General features: G+C 35.8%; 1 protein-coding gene across 3 annotated transcripts in view; it reads left to right on the top strand.

The window, feature by feature from the left end:
- The window catches only part of PDS5B (PDS5 cohesin associated factor B), a 98,976-nt gene that overhangs the window by 14,181 nt on the left and 66,821 nt on the right, over positions 1-17,974 (top strand). For all 3 annotated transcript variants that reach the window (XM_086620989.1, XM_086620996.1, XM_086620983.1), the window contains exons 5-8: positions 609-735; positions 7,486-7,566; positions 9,775-9,915; positions 17,364-17,479. In XM_086620989.1, coding sequence (XP_086477115.1) covers positions 609-735; positions 7,486-7,566; positions 9,775-9,915; positions 17,364-17,479 — 465 coding nt within the window. The remainder of the gene's footprint in view (positions 1-608; positions 736-7,485; positions 7,567-9,774; positions 9,916-17,363; positions 17,480-17,974) is intronic.

The following is a 17,974-nucleotide window of genomic DNA, read 5'->3' as shown; positions in this document are numbered from 1 at the left end:
TAAGAAAGAGGAACTTTTAAAATATGTCTTGTATTTCACCTTGTGCTTATTGTCTCTTGTCCTGCCACTGGACACCACTGAGAAGAGTCTGGCCCTGTCGTCTTTACTCCCAGTATCAGTTACTTAAACATAAGAAGTTCCTCCCTAAGCCATTTCTTCTCAAGGCTAAAAAAAATGTCAGTGCTCTCAGCCTCTCCTTGTATGAGAGCTGCTCCTGTCCCTTTATCGTCTTTGTGGTCCCTTGTTGGAGTGACTCCAGGGTGCCCACGTCTCTCTTGTGCTGGGAAGCCCAGAACTGGATTCAGCACTCCAGATGAAGTCTCACCAGTGTTGAGCAAAGCGGGGGGATGTTCTAATACACTATCTTTTCATGGTAGTGACAGGTACAGTCCTCTTACACTACAGTAGTAAACGAAGAGAGCATGAGATTCAAGAACATTTTGGGAAGTGTTATATGCAGCTGAGAAACTGAAGTATCTTGACCTCCAAGAAAACTTGTGATTTGATTATTATATTCCTTGTTGTTTGGCATCGCCATAGGGAATACTCTGAATGGAAGTTGTATTTTATATGAATAGTACACTAAGAATTCTTGTTTTTAATTTCAGCAACGGTCATAACCAAAAAGTGCACATGCACATGGTTGATCTAATGAGCTCTATCATTTGTGAGGGAGATACTGTGTCACAGGAACTTTTGGATACAGTGTTAGTTAATCTAGTGCCAGCACATAAGGTAAGACTTGATATTGTCTCAATTTTTTTTTTGTAATTGTGATTTATTGGATGTATGTATTGAGATGTTTAGATTTCATTGAGAGAAGAGCTGTAGCAAATGTGTTCATATTACTTGGATTTATTTTTTTTAACAAATAAATTGTTTTTAATAGCCAGAAAACTCAGTACCATTTCATTGCTTTTATTCACTTGCCATAAACCAAAGTATCAGTGGTCATAGTAATGTAAAAGCTTCCATGTCATATGACTTTACTCACAGGTTTTTTTAAGTGTAAGTGTCCTGGTTTTGACTGGGACAGAATTAGTTTTTCTTTGTAGCGACTAGAAAAGCTCTGTGTTTTGGGTTTACTATGGGATTTGTTATGAGAACAACACAACAGTGATCGATAGCAGTAGAACTTAATGTAAAAGATACATATATCCTTTGGAAAGTTGTTAATTAGTGTAATGCTGTATAAACAATTCAAACTAATGTGCTGCCCTAAGTGGCAGGGAAAAAATTGTTATAACTGCTAATTTGTAGTAGACTCTGTATTTCAGAGATGTTGACTTGGTGTTATTGAAAGCACATTGGTATGTTTTTGATGCAGCCATAGAACTGAACATGTTGAGAAATGGTGGTTCCTGAAGAGCCCAAGTGATGACTGGCTTTCCTTAATGAATCATATTTTACCGATTTAAAAAAAAAAAAAAAAAGTGTCCTACAGATGAAGTGAGGAAAAACTTCAATCTTTGCGTATGTTGTGACACTTAAATGTTTAAAAAGCAAGGAAGTCTGACTTCTTTGTTTAGAAAACCATCTGGGTCCTACTGGAATCTCTTCAACTACAGTGTAGAAGATGACTTGTAAGTTGTGTGTGACGAAAAAAGATTCTAGGAAATGCATACTTGGCTGCATTTTGGTCAGTTCTGGCAGCTTTAAACCACAGTAAGATTAAGTGGATATTAACTGAAAGATTTTTGCAGCTTCAGAATGCTTTTTTTTAAAAAAAAAAAAAAAAAAGTTGGCATACCTGAAGAAACTGAGTAGACTTTTCATAAGGTGCTCTCTGAAGAATATAGGAAGTAGTGCAACATAGTGTGCCTTATGACAAGCCATCCATTTCAGTAAATAAACAGCACCTAAATTATTATACTATTGACAATGAAAGACTAAATTTGTAGTATACATCAGTCACCTTTATGTTTGCTGGGAATGTTTTAGCTGTGTCCTTCAAGGAATCTAGTGCTTTTGTGCCAGAACCAGACTGAAATTTGTGCAGCTAAAACTCAGTTTTACAAAATAAAGCCTTGGAATACAAGAAACAAAAGCAAGATTACGCAAAACACTTCAGTTTTGTATTTTCTCAGTTGTTAAGCATCAGTTGTTTCATTGTGTTGTCTGTGTTCAACTTGATTTGACTGTACTGTTTTTATTATTCCTGTTTAATAAACTGATTTTAAATTGAAGATTTGCATCCTATTAGATTGGCTATAGCATTGAAATAATTATGTTTTATAGTGGATTTAGAGTTATTGACTGAACATTTTAATAGGATAAGGTATTTGGGGTTTGACATTTTCTTCTGCTTCTGTTTTTAACCAAACTGACTCTTCAGATAGGGTGCTAGTTTATAGCCTGCTTTCTAACTGAAATAGTTTCAGAACTTTAGACTGTATTCTGAGTCCTTTTACCTTGTTTTATTTTTTTAACCTTTTTATGCTAATAGAAGCTTCTAAAATTTTTCTACTTCATCTCAATATTTTCATATAGTGTTTATTTAAAATTTCAGAGCTTACATAGTCATCTAACCGCTTTCTGTGGCTAATAATGTCATGTTGGAAAAATGTAATGAACTCAGAATTTTTCCACTTGTGTCCATTGAGCACAGAACTACAAGGAGGTTAAGAATAAGGTCCACCATAACAAACAACTATGTCTTAGCTGACTTAACCATTAAGCTGTACAGGTTGTTGGAAAGGGAAATGAAAAAATCAGACCAGCCACCAAAAATGGCATAACAGCAAGTATTGATGTGATGGTGATGATGAGTAGGGAATCCTTATCTAGCCGGATTTCCTGGGGACCAAAAGAGTAATTTTTTTTGATGGAGTAGAAGGAGCATGGATTTGTTACTAGCTCAGGTTTCCTAAGAGAAATGCCAGATACCGACCATAGTCCTGAGTTGTAAGTCTAATCAGCAATGGGTGGTAGCAGGACGGCTGCAGAAACTCAGGCATAAGGAGCATGTGTTGGGGACGTGACGTACTATCAGATGTCTGTCTATCATAATTAGTAGTCACTGAAGTAGTCCAAGCTGCTCTAGCTTACTTGAGTTTGTCATCCATCTCACTTGGCCAGAGTAAAAGCCATGTAGATGTAAACTTGAATGATCAAGTGGCTCGCGCTAATACCACAGAACAGGTACATGAGAGCATACGCAGGCTTACTTCAGTAGTACAGCAGGTATCAGATAATTCAATAAAACAGTAAACTTAACTTGTCTGACCATGTGCTCAGCTCATAATTTCTTTTATGTTTTTTTTTTTTTTTTTTTCTTTTCTAGTTTCTCTTTTCTTCTTTTCTATGCACTCTACTGGAATTCTTTTAATAGGATTATATTAAGAGGGTATTATATAAGTAGTGTACTAAACCCAGAAAAGACCAGAAGCAAGGGAGAGGCAGTCAGTATGAAAAAGCAAGAAAAATTAATAGTTTTCCTTTCCTTTTTAATTGTCTTTTTAGATCATAAAGCCTTTATGGCAGCACCTGTAAACAATTTTGTGTTTGTGCAGTGTGTTAGAAGGCAAATTGTACTTTATTTCCTTGAGTGTTTGCCAGTGTTCCACTTTCAACCTCAGGAGTACTACAGGGAATCCCACATTGCTTTACATGGTTATCTTTTTGAAAAAGTTATATTGACAGGTAAATTCCTAACTGTCTCTACTAGGAACTCGCTTAATAATTAGTGTTATCTATCTTGGCAACTCTTCAGCTGAGATTTTTCTTTGTCAACCATCCTTAAAAACCTGTTTCCCTCCCCCAGCAGAACTAGAGAATCTGTTAACTGTTTTGTCAAGTGCTCTTGGATAAATTCTGATGCTGTGCCATTGATAATAAAATTGAAGACTCTTTTCAAATGCCAAGAAAATATATTAAAATCTATGTTTTTTAAGAATATTTGCTCTAGATACAGACTTAACATTTGATTTTACTCCTGAAATTACAAAATTACGGACTGGATTGATGCTAGCTAGTCATCCTTTTTCAAGAAAAAGTAAGGGACATGCATTTGTTTTCTGTTGCTGGTTGGATGGTTTGGGTTTTTTTGGTTGTTTTTCTTTTCCACTTTAAAGTATGAGTACAAGTTATTTCACTCTTAATTTCTTTGAGCTGTGTTAAATTGGACATGGAGAGGCAACTGGAAAAAATAACTGAAAAAATCAGTGGGTATGTTTTTACATCACTGCCAACCCCATTGCAGCACTACAACTGATTTTTGGCTCTGTGGCAAAGTGTCCTGAAGAGCATTGTCCGTAACTGCACAAAAATGTCTGTGCCATGCTGTCAGGGAGGTTGCCACCACTTCTTGTGTCTGCTGTAGCAGTTTGTCAAACATTCTAGAGAACAACAGGTATGAAAAATGAGTCAGCAAAATTCTTAAGGTTTTCCAAAAGTGTAAAAAGCTTGAAATACTAGCAATGTATACACAAAAATCATGGTAGGAGTTGAGACAAAGGAGAGAACTTATGGCTGAAGAAAATGATCTGTCTTCAAATATTATTACTGAAGGCCTTCTATGCATAAAAAAATAAATGTTTCCCTCTGTTTATTAACATTCTTTTCTGAAAGAAAACAAGGTATTTTGGGGGAGAAAGTCTGTCTGTTGCATCCTGTAGGTCTATTTTAGATGTTATATGTAACTTCTCAATTATCTTTCAGAAGATCTGTCTTCTGCCTTTTTATGAGTTCTTCTTTGGTGTGTCCTTATCGATCAATAACTTCTACTGTTTCCTTCAAGATGTAGTAATTACTAATTATTACTTTATAGAGTGTTGCCAGCTGATGGTTTAGTTACTACTCAGTTCAGGACTCTCAAAAGCTTATCCCCACTGGGTGCTCTTAGATGCATTTTAAAGGCATCCTGATTCAGGTGATTGTCCCCATCAGTGAGGGCTTTCTTAAGCCATTAAAAAAATCTTGAAATACATGTCATTTTTTTTTCTAAATGTATAGAAAGATTGAAGAGAAGATAATGATAGAAGAGTTTAGATAAACACAGAAGAAATTTGTTAAATTAGGTCTTACCCTTATAAAATTTCTCCTTCAGTCAAAGTTTAAAGTATCTTTGTGGCTACTACGTTAGTCAGAAAGATAGATTTGATGTTTTGTAAAAGATCTTTAAACCTATTTGGTAATGGCCTGGGTTGCTCCTGTTTTCATTTCAACTAAGGCAGTGCCGCTTTTTCTTGTTTCTACTCTTATCCTGAGGCTGGAAAAGGGAGAAGAAAACTTTCCCATGTGCTTTCAAGTCTTCTTTGGCATTGTTATTTTCAGGAAGTTTGGCCCCTGGACATTTGAAAGCCCTGGCTATTGGCACAGTTAAATCAAGTGCATGAGGCGTGAAAACAGTAGCTAACTTTCCTTAGCTGGTTGTGATCTAGACTATTTTTCCTCTTTGCAGCTTTTTTGGATAGAATGAAATAAAATGTGAATACATTATTCAGCGTTGCAAATAGCCACTTCTAGCATTTATCTCGGCAAACACTAAGGTGTTGAGAGATCTTTTGCCTGACCTTTAGTGCCTTATTTATTAAAGATCTCTTCTTTCAGACTTCTTTTTCTAGGGCTATGTGTGAAATCTTGTTTAATTTTTTTTAAACTTCAGTTGCACAGATGCATTACAGCAGCTTTTTTAAAATGAACTGCTATGTGAAAGATACAAGCTGAAACTGTAATTAATGTGAATCAAAACAGATCTGCCTGTTGGAACTCTGCTGTGCTGTTCAGACTTGTTTTATCCATAAATCAGATCTTGCTCATGATCTAGAGTTCACTCTTATCCAGATGAAAGCCGTTTTCTTTGTTTTGGTGGAGGTGAACTGTGGGAGTCAAGAAGGGTCAGAGCAAGAGTAGCAAATGACATGCATTCCTTGTAACGGTTATTTGCCTTTTTCCTCCTGGACAGTCACAACTCTAGCCGAATAACAAAAAAATGCTTAGGTGAAACTGTCCCCTTTTATTCATGTATTTATTTTTATTAACCGTGAAGAGCTATCTGGCATGCAGAACTTTCTCTTTTCTGGGACATAGAATGGCTGTATAATCTTGTAAAAAGGCTGCCAATGTTGTCCCTTGTACCTTGATTAGATAGGGCAAGAGGAAGTTACAAGGATGTTAGATTCTTAAGTAAGTCTTCGAGTATCTTTCCAGAATTAGGATTTCTGTTCATCTTCTGTAGTGGCCCTGAGTAAAACAGATACTTCAGATACTTCGTATTTTTAGTCATTTGTGTTCAGTCACCTAACTTAATTCTATCAGTAGGCAAGTCAAGGACTTATTTTGTTTTATATTAACAGAAAAATGTTAATCTGTTCCCACTGCTGTGTAGAAGCCTATAGTTTTACATAGTTTTTGAAATTGCGGACAATACTTTTCATCTCTTTGCAAATCATCTTTGTAGCTATCTGAATGAAAAACAGAACTAAGCATATACAAGCAAAGAAGTACGCTGGGTGTGTGGCAATGCATCTTGAGTTTGCTTTTCATTATTCTAAAAGAAAGATTTTTCCTTTTATGGATGAGATGTATTTTAAAAAAACAACCACAAACTGCCCCTTTATACTGTTGTCTTATAAATGGAATATGCTGGGTATTTTTAAATTAAAAAGACTAATCAAAATTGCAGGAACGATATTTTTACGGAGACTTTGCCTACTAAAAAACTATATAATTTTTGGTATTGAAGAATTTTTCGTAATTTTTCTATGTATTAATCAAGTCTTCAGTGGGCGTCACAAGGGCTGAGTTGCATGTTCTTTTGAAAGTTTTTGAAAAATAGTTGTGATACAGAAATTGGAGAAAGGACATAGCAAATGCATGCTGGTGAAGGAAGGAAACAATGATAGAGCAATAACCCAATTACACAAATGGAGATATAGGAATGTTGTGGTGATGTGGTTGGTTTTTATTTTTTTGATATTAAAGTTTCATTAGTTAGTATTCTTCACCCGTTCTTGCTCATGGACTAAAATTCTAGTTTGTGGTAGGTTTGTGGGGTTTTTTTGTTAGTCAATCAGATTGAGAATATCTTTGGGAGATCCTATGGAGAGGCTGTGATGGTGGTTCACAGGTGGCCACTTGATGCAAGGACAAAATTGTACTTTCTACCACAATACTGTTCAGGGTTTTGCTTCTGTGGTGACTGTAAAGGCCTCGATGTTGCTTTATATTGCTTTCCTGTTTTTTTGGGAAGCTGATAAGAGGCAGAACTAAAGTGCAGGAACTGACTCCACTGAGTGTCAGGCTTAGATGGACAACTGAAAAGTAAGCCTGGATTTGCCAGGAAAGAGTTTTCTCACTAATATCAGTGGAGTCTACAAAGCTGCTCTTGAACTAGGTTTATTTTTAATATATTATCTTTAGTACTGAAAGTATAAAAAGAACAGTCTGTTTCTTTAATGCATTTACCAGTACGTGGTAGCTTTAAATTGTCATGTTTATTTTTAAGATTAATGCATGTGCTTAATTTCTGTGTTTTTCCCCCAGAATTTAAACAAGCAAGCCTATGATTTGGCAAAGGCTTTACTAAAGAGGACAGCGCAAGCAATTGAACCATATATTACTAATGTAAGTGAAGACTGCAAACAAATATGGAAATCAACACACTTTTTAAACTAAGCTGTATTATAAAAAGAATGAATTGCATATAGGCGAATAAGACTGTAAAATAACGTTTTACAAACTCTCAATTGTTTTTTGAGCGAGTTGTTATATTAATGAAGCACTGTGTAAACTGTCCCTTTGAGTCGTCTTCTGTATGGTATAGAAACTACTAAGCCCATAACAATTTTGATTTTTGAAATGCAATGGATAATTTAGTTTCTGCTGTCTTGGTAGACCTTGCACTTCAATCCTTAATGTGACTGGAAGACCAAATGTACTTATATGTATTGTTCTGATAAAAAGTATACAAACACGTTGTTCCTGTGCCAAAACTCTCTTTCTAGTGAAGAGATGAGACCATTTAGAAGGTAGGAGAAGTGAAGATAGAGCAGAATTTTAATGCCATTGTCACAGGGAAACAAAAGGAAACAGAATCTGAGAAGAGATAGTAAGGAATAAACCAGCAAGTGGATTAACGGTTGTAGCTAAAGTGAATGTAGGCATCATACAGATGACAAGAGAAGAAGAGGAAGTAAAGGTCAGGCAGGAGTACGTGCTAAACTAAGTTGCGCAATAGGGGAGGAAAAAAAATTGTGCTTCTTTTAAAAAAAAAAAAAAAAAAATTAAATAGTTAAGCATTTAGCAGGTCTCGTGGCAGCTGTCCAAAACCTCAAGAGCTTGGAAACAACGCAACATTTTCAGTGTGTTTTTGTTGTGTTCAGAGTTGTAACGCTTGTACTTGGAAGGTGGGTACCTTCTAAGATTTAAAAAAATTTTCAGTGAAAACTCATGCTCCAAACCTGTTACTCAAACCTGATGTTGGGAAGGTGTTGCTGTATGGAAATGTGTTTAATAGTCATCTGTAAGGTTAGATTACAAACTGGATGACATTTTGTGGGTTTTAAGGAAGTCTGTACAATAAGAATCTTCCTCTTACAGAAAATACGTACGTACGGTTTTCTGGTTTTGGTTTCCCACAACTGGGAAATGTTATACTGTCTGGTTTCTTTGTTTTGAAAGTTATTTTTTCTTAAAATATGTTTAAGACACAGTAGGAGTTAGTTGCCTAACCAGGAATATATACGTTCCAGGCAACTCTGTATCCAGAAAGGGAAAACTTTTCTGCAAGACAGTATTGAGTCTTTAACTTCTAATGAAATGTGCTTGTCTGTTACTTTCTAGTCATTATTACTAGAAACTATTTACTTTTTCTACTGCATCAATTGTTGGGGTTCACTTTATAACCTTAAGAAAACCTGGTAGTTTTTTGATTTTAGTTTCTTTACTGATATGATTGACCTTGTTCAGGTACAGAGAATAGTGATGTTCATCTGTCTCAAGTTTGGGAATAGGAAACTGAAGTGTGAATTAAGTGTCTTCTGTTGCCTTAGTGGCAGGTGGAAATAGCTTTAATTTGTTTAGCCACATTTGTGTATTATGCTGAAAAATTTTCCAAATTATGGCCTTTGCCTTTCCCCTTACAAGTAAGGGATAGTATACTCCTATTTAGTTACTTCTTACTCATCTGTTATGAGAGGATATAGGTGAAAGTAGTATGGAATTAATAGTTGATATTAGGAAATATTTTCTTTAATGAGAAGTATGAAGTTTCCCTCAAACCTGTCAAGTTTACCAAGAAACAGGAATTGCTTTACAGCTGCGTTATGCTGCTTGTAAATAAAAATTCTGGAACAATCAGTAATTAATTCATACGTTTTTACTTAAAACTCCTTAACCTGTCAACTGCGCAGTGTAGTAATTAGCCAGTTGTTTCAGCCTTGTTTTGACTAAATGTTAGAATGCTTTTAAAGTGATTGTTCTCAATAGTGGAGTAACTCTAAATATAGTCACATTATAAAAAGATCTGATGCACTGGAACTCCTCTAAACTTGTGTTTCTTAAATAATTTGTAGGCTTGCTGTGGTAAACTAAACGTCACTTTTAATGTGTTTTCCTTTTTGTGTAATACTGAATACAACACAATGATATTTTAAAATTTCTGCTACAGAATTCTGATTTATATGCACCCTTCTTCCACTCCTTTTGATTTTAAATAGTTGTAAAATAAATGCTGTAAGATTAAAAGGTAGATTTTATTGGTAGGCAAGCATAGAATTTAGAAGACTGTATATATACTCTTCTTGTTGATGTATGCTCTGTTTTATTTTCCAGTTCTTCAACCAAGTCCTCATGCTTGGTAAAACGTCAATTAGTGACCTGTCAGAGCACGTGTTTGACTTGATTCTGGAGTTATACAATATTGACAGTCATCTCTTGCTTTCTGTTCTACCACAGCTTGAATTCAAACTTAAGGTAATTACTTCTTATAATTTGAAATATGTGTACTTTGGCTATTAATATGCTTTTTTTTTTTACTGACAGATTCATCAAATTATTTGACATATAAAACTAATACTTAAATGTAAAACATATAATCTCTGCATTGTTTAAAGGAAAACTCATAAAACCCTCAAAAAGAGTAATTTAACTTCAAATATATTAACCTACAACGCATGTGTGCATATGTTTCAGTTTTGATTGTGTTTTTATTTTTTTATTTTTCTTGTATCTTTAAAGCAATAACTTGATTTTTTGACTTCCGAATCTGGCCTGGCTTGTTCCTTGGTTTCTTGGTTTTATTGTGAAGGGCTTTCATGTGTTGAAAGTACCATGTGCTGCCAGCTGTGCAGAGGAACTACATCTGTTCAGAGTATTGAATTTTGAGAAGGAAAAGTTGGGCTTCATGTTAATGGAAACTGATATACTGACAATTTTGTCCAAATAGTGTGACAAGTTTCACTGTATGAAATAGTGCGACTGTTTTCACTTGTGTGACAAGTGGAAACAGAGCATTGGACTCCATAAACATGCCTTGTAGTCATTGCTACAATGACTTTTATGATTTTTCACGCTTATTTTTTATGTTTGAAGGATAGCTGATGCTAGTTGTCTATTCTAATAGGTATTCTTCTTTTTTGACTTTCTATCATTTCAGAGTGTTTCCATCACTTTGAGAAATTCAGTATAGCAGCTGGTACTCCCTTTATTCTGTGCTACTTTTATTCTATTTGTCATTCCACTGGGTATCTGTGGAATTTGATTAGTTTTGTATTAATAAGTTTGAAAGTGATTTATTACTAAACTTGAGGGCTAATGTGCAGTGGGCAACTTTTAAATTTGCATGTATTTTTATTGTCGACAACAGATTTTAGGTTTGTAGAACCTTGACCCTGTTCTCACTGCAGTATTTATTATCATAGTGGCTTGTTCATGCCTATTATCTTTTCACTAATGTTGCTAGGCAGGCACGCTATGCTTATGGGATGAGTCGTTTTTTATGGTTATATCTTTCCATTCACATTTCCAAAAGAAGTAGGGCTCAATTTACTGCTTGCTGTCTGTGTCTTAAAAGTAGACTTTTTTCAACCTTTAATTCCTATTCTTACAGATGGCAAAAGATTATTATTCTAACTCCAGTAAAAACAGTACTTCTGCAGCTGAAGCTTTTGTTCAAGAGATTTAATCTTAACTGCTGCCACGTCTTTTTCTTTACATAGCTGTAATTGCAGTAACCTTTTCATCTTTAGGTCCATTTAAAACTGCAGGTTCTCTAATTGTCTTCCTGCTCCTTCATTGACTCTTATATTCCATTATTTCAATAAAAACTTCCTTTTGTATGCTGTTTGACCATTGGAATCAGCAAGTTTAGTAGCCCAGCCCTGTCAGCCTTTTCTCTGACTCTTCCTGTCCCAGAACAACTTCTGGTCTCTTCCTTGGACTGGATGGTTTCAACCCTAAGCATTTCCATGTTTTCTTTGTACCTCTTAATTTACAGCATTTTTTTCATATTTGCATTTCTGTTCTTTAAGTATACTCTTTTAGATGTATTTTGTTGCATTTCGTCTCCTTGGTCCTTACTGTAGTTTTCTCCTCGTCATCTGAACCCTTGAGGGTAAGGTGTTTCACCCTGGAGATTTTTAAGATCCAGTTTAACAATGTTTCCCATAGACATGTGTGTTTTGATAGTTACGTTCTTACTGCTCTCCTTCCTTGATGTCTTGTTGAACTCAGTACAGTTTGTGGCTATTTGAAGAGCATGGTATGGCTTCTGTTTGAATCATCTTGTTGCTTCAGATGTGTGTTTTCAATGCTTTGAGTTGTAAGGATAAATAATATATGCCGATTTTGTCCTATTGGCTGTCAAATGTAGTTTAATCCGTCTTTTATGGGGAAAAAAAGCACCTCTATTTGAAATAGGATAATCCTGGTTCAAATCCTGAGACACTTGAACAGGTTGCCCAGGGAAGTTGTGGATACCCCTCTGGAAGCGTTCAAGGTCAGTTTGGATGGTGCTTTGAGCAACCTGATCTAGTGAAAGATGTCCCTGTCCATGGCAGGAGGATTGGACTAGACAATCTTTAAAGGTTTCTTCCAACCCAAACCATTTTATGTTTCTAAATGAGTTGAGAGGTCTGTGAGATCTTTCTGTGGTTAAAAGGGTATTTTGAAGGCGAAAGTTCTGAAATATTCATTAAATATTGAAAAGCCTATGTTTTGTTGTTTTGTTTTTATTTAAATCAACCCAAATTCATTCTTTATGCAGACCTACCAGCAATGGTTAAATACTTTCTACTCCAACAGTAGCTGTGGCTTTATTCTAAACAGCAGCAGCTAGTGTCAAGCAATTTTAATTCATGTTCAGGTAAATAGCACATTAGTGTGTTGAGGAGTGAGTGTGATTTCAGTGAAACTCAAGAGTGCTCATAGTAGAAGGCAGCTGATGTTTTCCTGCTTTGAATGAAAAGAAACTGGACAGCAATATCCCTGTTAGCTTGACGAAACCTTGGATCAGGTGGGTTGTAAAGGAGAAAAATATACTTGGCAGCCCATACTGAAATATGGGAGAGGGGAGGTGTCTTTTTGAATAAAGGTCAATTAAAGTTAATGATACAATAACCATGAATTTCTGCATATCGTTCAGGGCTTGCCTAGATGGCTCTGGCTTTTCTGAATTTAGAACATAGTGTTGTATCTTTATGCACACCCATAGTTTTAAGAGCCTTGCCTCTTGAGCTCACTCGCTGTGGACCCTCTACCAGGTATTTAAGTACAAGTTTGTGGAGTATACTTAGGTCAAATGGATAGTTTCACAGGGATATCTAGATTTTGTTCTATGAGATTGTCTGATACAGTTCTTGAATGTAGAGGTGTGATAACAGAAGTCAAGTACTAGGGGCAAGTACTCAAATAACGCTTATGAGGTGTAGTGGGACAGTTACTTGTATTCCAAGATCTCATATTGCTGCTTTGCTGCTGAAGAGTTTCGTGGTACTCTTAAGTAGATGATGTGGAAGGAAAGCTGTGGCTGTTTTAACTGTTGAGTTGTCAGTTTGGAGGAGTGAAGATGTGTCAGAATGATCTCATCTTGCATGTGTTGAACGCGTGGAAGTGGACCTATGATCTGTGCTTGTCAAAGTTAAATTGAGTGTCCGGTTGATTGGGCTGCCTTGTTCTCAGTCTCTGTGGCTGATAGGAGTTTGAGGATGCGAACAAATGTCTGTGTGTCTGCCATTACCTGACAGGATCAAACTCTCTTGCTCTCCATCTCCCTGAACTACTTTTGCACTCTTCATAGCAGGAAACCTCTTGCTTCCTCTTCATGGGATCAGGGTCTTATGGAAGTTCTAAACTGTCTCTTTGAGCGTGGGAAAAAATCCAAGGGCTTTCCTCTCAATGACTGAATAAATTTTTGACCATGTATGGAGGGGTTAGGAAACTGTTAATATGGAACCTGTGAGAGCTCAGGAGCCTCTAACACTGTTGTGCATATTTACTATTTTGGATCTAAGCAATGTGGCCACCTAACGTTCAAACACCTTGTCTCTTTGGTACAGCCAATGACCATACAGTTTGATCACAACGCCAGGTGATTTTAACTGCTGTGAGAATTGTACACGTCGACTCAGATGAAGAATGAAAGGTTGCTGGCAGTAACTGGTGTTCTCTGAAGTGTGCAGCTTTCGTGTGCTTTACTCCCTCAGTTGCTTCTTATGTCCTGTCTATCCCAAGAATCTTTGAAGCATGTTTGAAAGGAATTGAAATGCAGTCAGGTGTGTACGTGACATGGCACAGCACAAAACGGAAGTGGACAAACTAGTTATCGTTTTCGGTTTGTCTGGGATGGAGATAATTTTCTTTCTAGCAGCCCATATGGTGCTGTTACTTTATGTTTGTGGCCAAACCAGTGCTGATGGCACGGTAATGTTTCGGCTGTTGTTAAACAGTGCTTGCACAGGTAAAGGCTTTGTCCCTCCTCCACAAGTAGGCTGAGGCAGGGGGGTATATAAAAATATATATATTATATATATGTGTGTGTATATATATATGTGTATGTATATATGTATGTATATATATATACACTTTATGTATTTATAATACATAGTAATAATGTAATAAAGGCTCAGGGTAAGGAGGAGGCAGGGGGGATGTTTGTGCTCATGGTGTTTGTCTTCCCAAGCAAGCACTGTGTGTGCCGAGACCCGGCTTTCCAGGAACTGGCAGGACATATGTCTGCTAATGAGAAGTGGTGAAAGAATTCCTCTTTTTGCTTTACTTGGTGCACCAGCTTTTTCTTTACCTATTGAGCTGTCATTGTCTTGATCCATGAGTCTTTTCACCTCTCTTCTGTTTTGTCCCTTTCCTGTCTCTGTGCAGGAGAGGAGAGTGAGCGAGAGGCTGGGTGGGTGTTTGGCTTTTGGCTGGAGTCAACCCACCACACCTTTATAGATATTGCAAAGAAAAAGCTCCTATGTTCTCATGTGGCAGGAAAGGAGTATTGTTAAACTCTAACACTCTGTGAGAGCTTTGTTGAATCATGGTTTCTTCTTACTGGTAATTATTTTTTTAACTATTTTTGGAAAGGAGTCCAGGGAATTAGCAGGAGAATTTGGACTGCAATTCATTTAACTTAACCTCTTCTGTAAGTCAGTCATTTGTACCTGATCTTGGCGTTTTAAGGTGCTTTGTTGAGAGATCTAGCATTGCCACAGAAGCATTACTGGTGCAGGAGAGAACGGAGGTAAGATCATGTTACTGTGTAGGTCAGCTTGTAAAGGAAGCTGATATTCCTTCATTCAGATTTCATATTTGAATTTCAGAAATTTATATTGCTGAAAGTGGATGCCATTTTAATGTTCAGTAGAATGAAAAGCTCGTGAATAGAGTATTTAGGAAATAACCATAACAGGTTTTAGGTCTTTATTTTACCATCCTACTAAGCCAATATGATGTAACAAAGTCAATAAAATGTTGACTTCTGTTATTGTAAAGCTGCCTTTCTTACTGAATATGGTAGTTAAAAATTTTGGAAGTTTCAGATTGTATGTCCACTTCTACTCCCAAATCTCCCCAGATCCGAAGTGCTGCCTGTTCTTTTGGGCTTGGTAGTCATAACAATCTGACCAACCTCTGCTGTTTTTAGTGACAGACTCTAATGTCTAGGCAGAAGAACAGCTTACGTGTGTGTTGGGAGCACGTTTAGGGAACTGAAAATATCGGTGTTCAATGTCAATTTTTATTGACAAATCATTATGGAACACTATCAAGCATAAAGAGTGCTGGATCATACCTAAGAAAAGAGGTGAAGGATGTGGCTCTTGAAGTACACAATGTTTCATGGAATGGAGAAGGATGAAGATTTTTTTCAGGGTCTATGATAGTCTTTTTTTTTTTTTTTCCCCTCGGAAGAAGTAGAGATTAAAGTAGAATAAAGGAGAGAGACTATAAGATTGATGCATTCATGTATTAAGCAGTAGAGATTGATTTTTTTTTTTTTTTTTTTAATTACCTTAGGAGCTTACATGAGAATGTTTCAGAGACCAACATCTGGGCACAGATTTAGAAAGTACTGAATACTCTTCGTTAATAATCACAAATATTCATTGTTTCTACAAACAGGACATAAACATGAGTGGATTGTCTTATAATTGGCTTAGAGGCTAATACAGTGAAAGCTTCTTCTGTGGCTAATTCATTAAGGATATTTCAGGTTTTTTTTAATGCCTTTTTTTTCTATATTTCTGACTGTGTAATTAAGTAGTTGTATGTTTAGTGTATTTCCGACCTCTCCACCCCCTTCTTCCCCATCCTGTCTGCTGTCTTGCTGTAGATCGGTGTTGGTTACCTAGAGAAATTACGAGATGCCGAACATTTTTAATATTTTGTTGATTTAAGCAGGAGTGGATGGGATGTGAGTAATGAAGATTGGACTAATCACCATGAGGGCACAGAGTAAGCATTTGTAGTGTAATGTACACTTAAAAGCTGACACTCATCAAGAAAAAAAGAGCATTTATTGCAGATTAAGAGGAGGTGATGGTAGATGGCTTTCAGTAATGTCAATGTGAATTTTAATTGGGAAAATTAGTCAAATGCAGACAAACGTATTGATGGATTTACTGTTATTACTGCTAATACTTAATACTAAAGTGTATTTGGAAGAATTATAGTTTTTTGTAATGTAGTAATATATCAGTGTTAGAGATTTCTTCATCCTTAACTTCTCTTGCTCTGTTACTTTAAGGATTTTACAAATGCTTTTGGTGTTCTTAAGGAGTGGAATTAAAAGGACACACTGGCAAACTTTTCAGCCTATTTATGGTATTGAGTCAGATAGGAGAAACAGTTGATCTTTAAGGCCGTGGTGTGGTATTAGAGAACTCTGACTCCATTGTGTTCTTATTTCTTGTTCACATTCAAAAGATGCTGTTGAACTAATAAGAATGTCAAAGATAGTAGAAAAGAACAGTATTTTTAACAGTCCTTGTCTTTATTATCAGAAAAAAGACTGAGATGATAAGGGTTTAAGAATAACTAGATAACATAAACTAATTTTAGCTACATCTTTTTTGAAGCAGTGTTGCAGCTAGTTGTTCTTCTCTTTTTTTTCTTTAATAAGCAAAAGAAAAAATTGGTGAACAGTAAGTGCATGCTAATTGCACAAATGTTAGCACACATTTCCAAAGTATGTATTATGCTTCAAATGCTGTGTGTTGTATTAAACAAGTGTGATGCAAACTAATGGTAATGAAAATATAATATTCTGGAGAAGGCCATGTTTTATTTCTGTTAGTGCTAATTTTAAATATGAAAAAAAAGTATCTGTTTTAAGTCAGCATTTCTAAACATGGACTTAAACACAGGCTTTAAATACAGGACCAGATCCTGTGAATCTCAGATCTTGGATACTTAATCCGATGTTCTCTACAAACTTATTTTCTGAAAACTTGTTGTTCTTAACTAAATGTTTGTAATTAAACACTATTCTAGAGAACTGTAAACCTTTATGTGCAGACAAATGTAGAATGAATTTTGTGGTCTTTGGTCTTGTGTTGTGCTTAAATTTGTGTAAGCTTCTATAGGCACATAACGGATTTCCTAACAGGATCAGTAACCTGTAAATGATGGTTGAAAAGATCTATGTACCTGTGTATTTTTCACCAGGCTTTGTTCACATTGTTTTTTGTCCCTACGTTGTTTTTTGTTTTCGCTGCCTTTATTATTCTGTCTTCTCCCAATAATAGTGAAAGTTTTTTACCTTGAAGTATAAATTTGTGTATAAGAAAAGTCTGTTAATCTGTACTATGATATTTCTGGAGGTCTGTAAGTGTATTGGTGTGAAAGCTGTACCAAACAGAACTGGGGTTTTTGTTTGTGATTTGTTGTTTTTATTAATTTAAAAAAAAAAAGTGTTCATTTTCCAGAGCAATGACAATGAAGAACGCCTGCAGGTTGTAAAACTTCTAGCAAAAATGTTTGGGGCGAAGGATTCGGAGTTGGCATCTCAAAACAAACCACTTTGGCAGTGCTACCTGGGGAGGTATGTGCTGGTTTAGTTTCCTTCCTAGGAGGGGAGAAGCATTCAGTGAAGTATAATTCTACTTTTTTTTTTTTTTTGAAGTGACAGAGCTAAGCGTGAGTTTCTTCCTGCTGCTTTATCCAAGATCGGACAGATAATGCTAGAGAGATTATTTTACGTACAACTTCTGCATCTGTGATTCTGCAGAGTGAACAATTACAAATCATCCCTTTTAATTCATTTTTTGCCTATATCTTTATTGCCATTGTCAAGAAAAAGGAATAATTTATTTTAACTTTTTTACAAGTGAAGCTATTCAATGACGTATTAATTCTAAAACAGCATCAAATGACATTTGCAATATCAGATGATGTTAGAACTGATTTTGAGGCTTTTATATACAGTATTTGTATACTGGTTTCAATTTTTTTTTAATGACAGGAGTACCTTAAAGGAGGTATTTACAATGCTGCGAACACACTTAGGTTTTTTTGTTTTGAAATATTCTGCCAGTTT

Source organism: Tauraco erythrolophus, chromosome 1, assembly GCF_009769465.1.
Source record: "Tauraco erythrolophus isolate bTauEry1 chromosome 1, bTauEry1.pri, whole genome shotgun sequence".
In the NCBI taxonomy this organism is placed as follows: domain Eukaryota; kingdom Metazoa; phylum Chordata; class Aves; order Musophagiformes; family Musophagidae; genus Tauraco; species Tauraco erythrolophus.
This window is presented reverse-complemented; position numbering and strand designations above follow the sequence as displayed.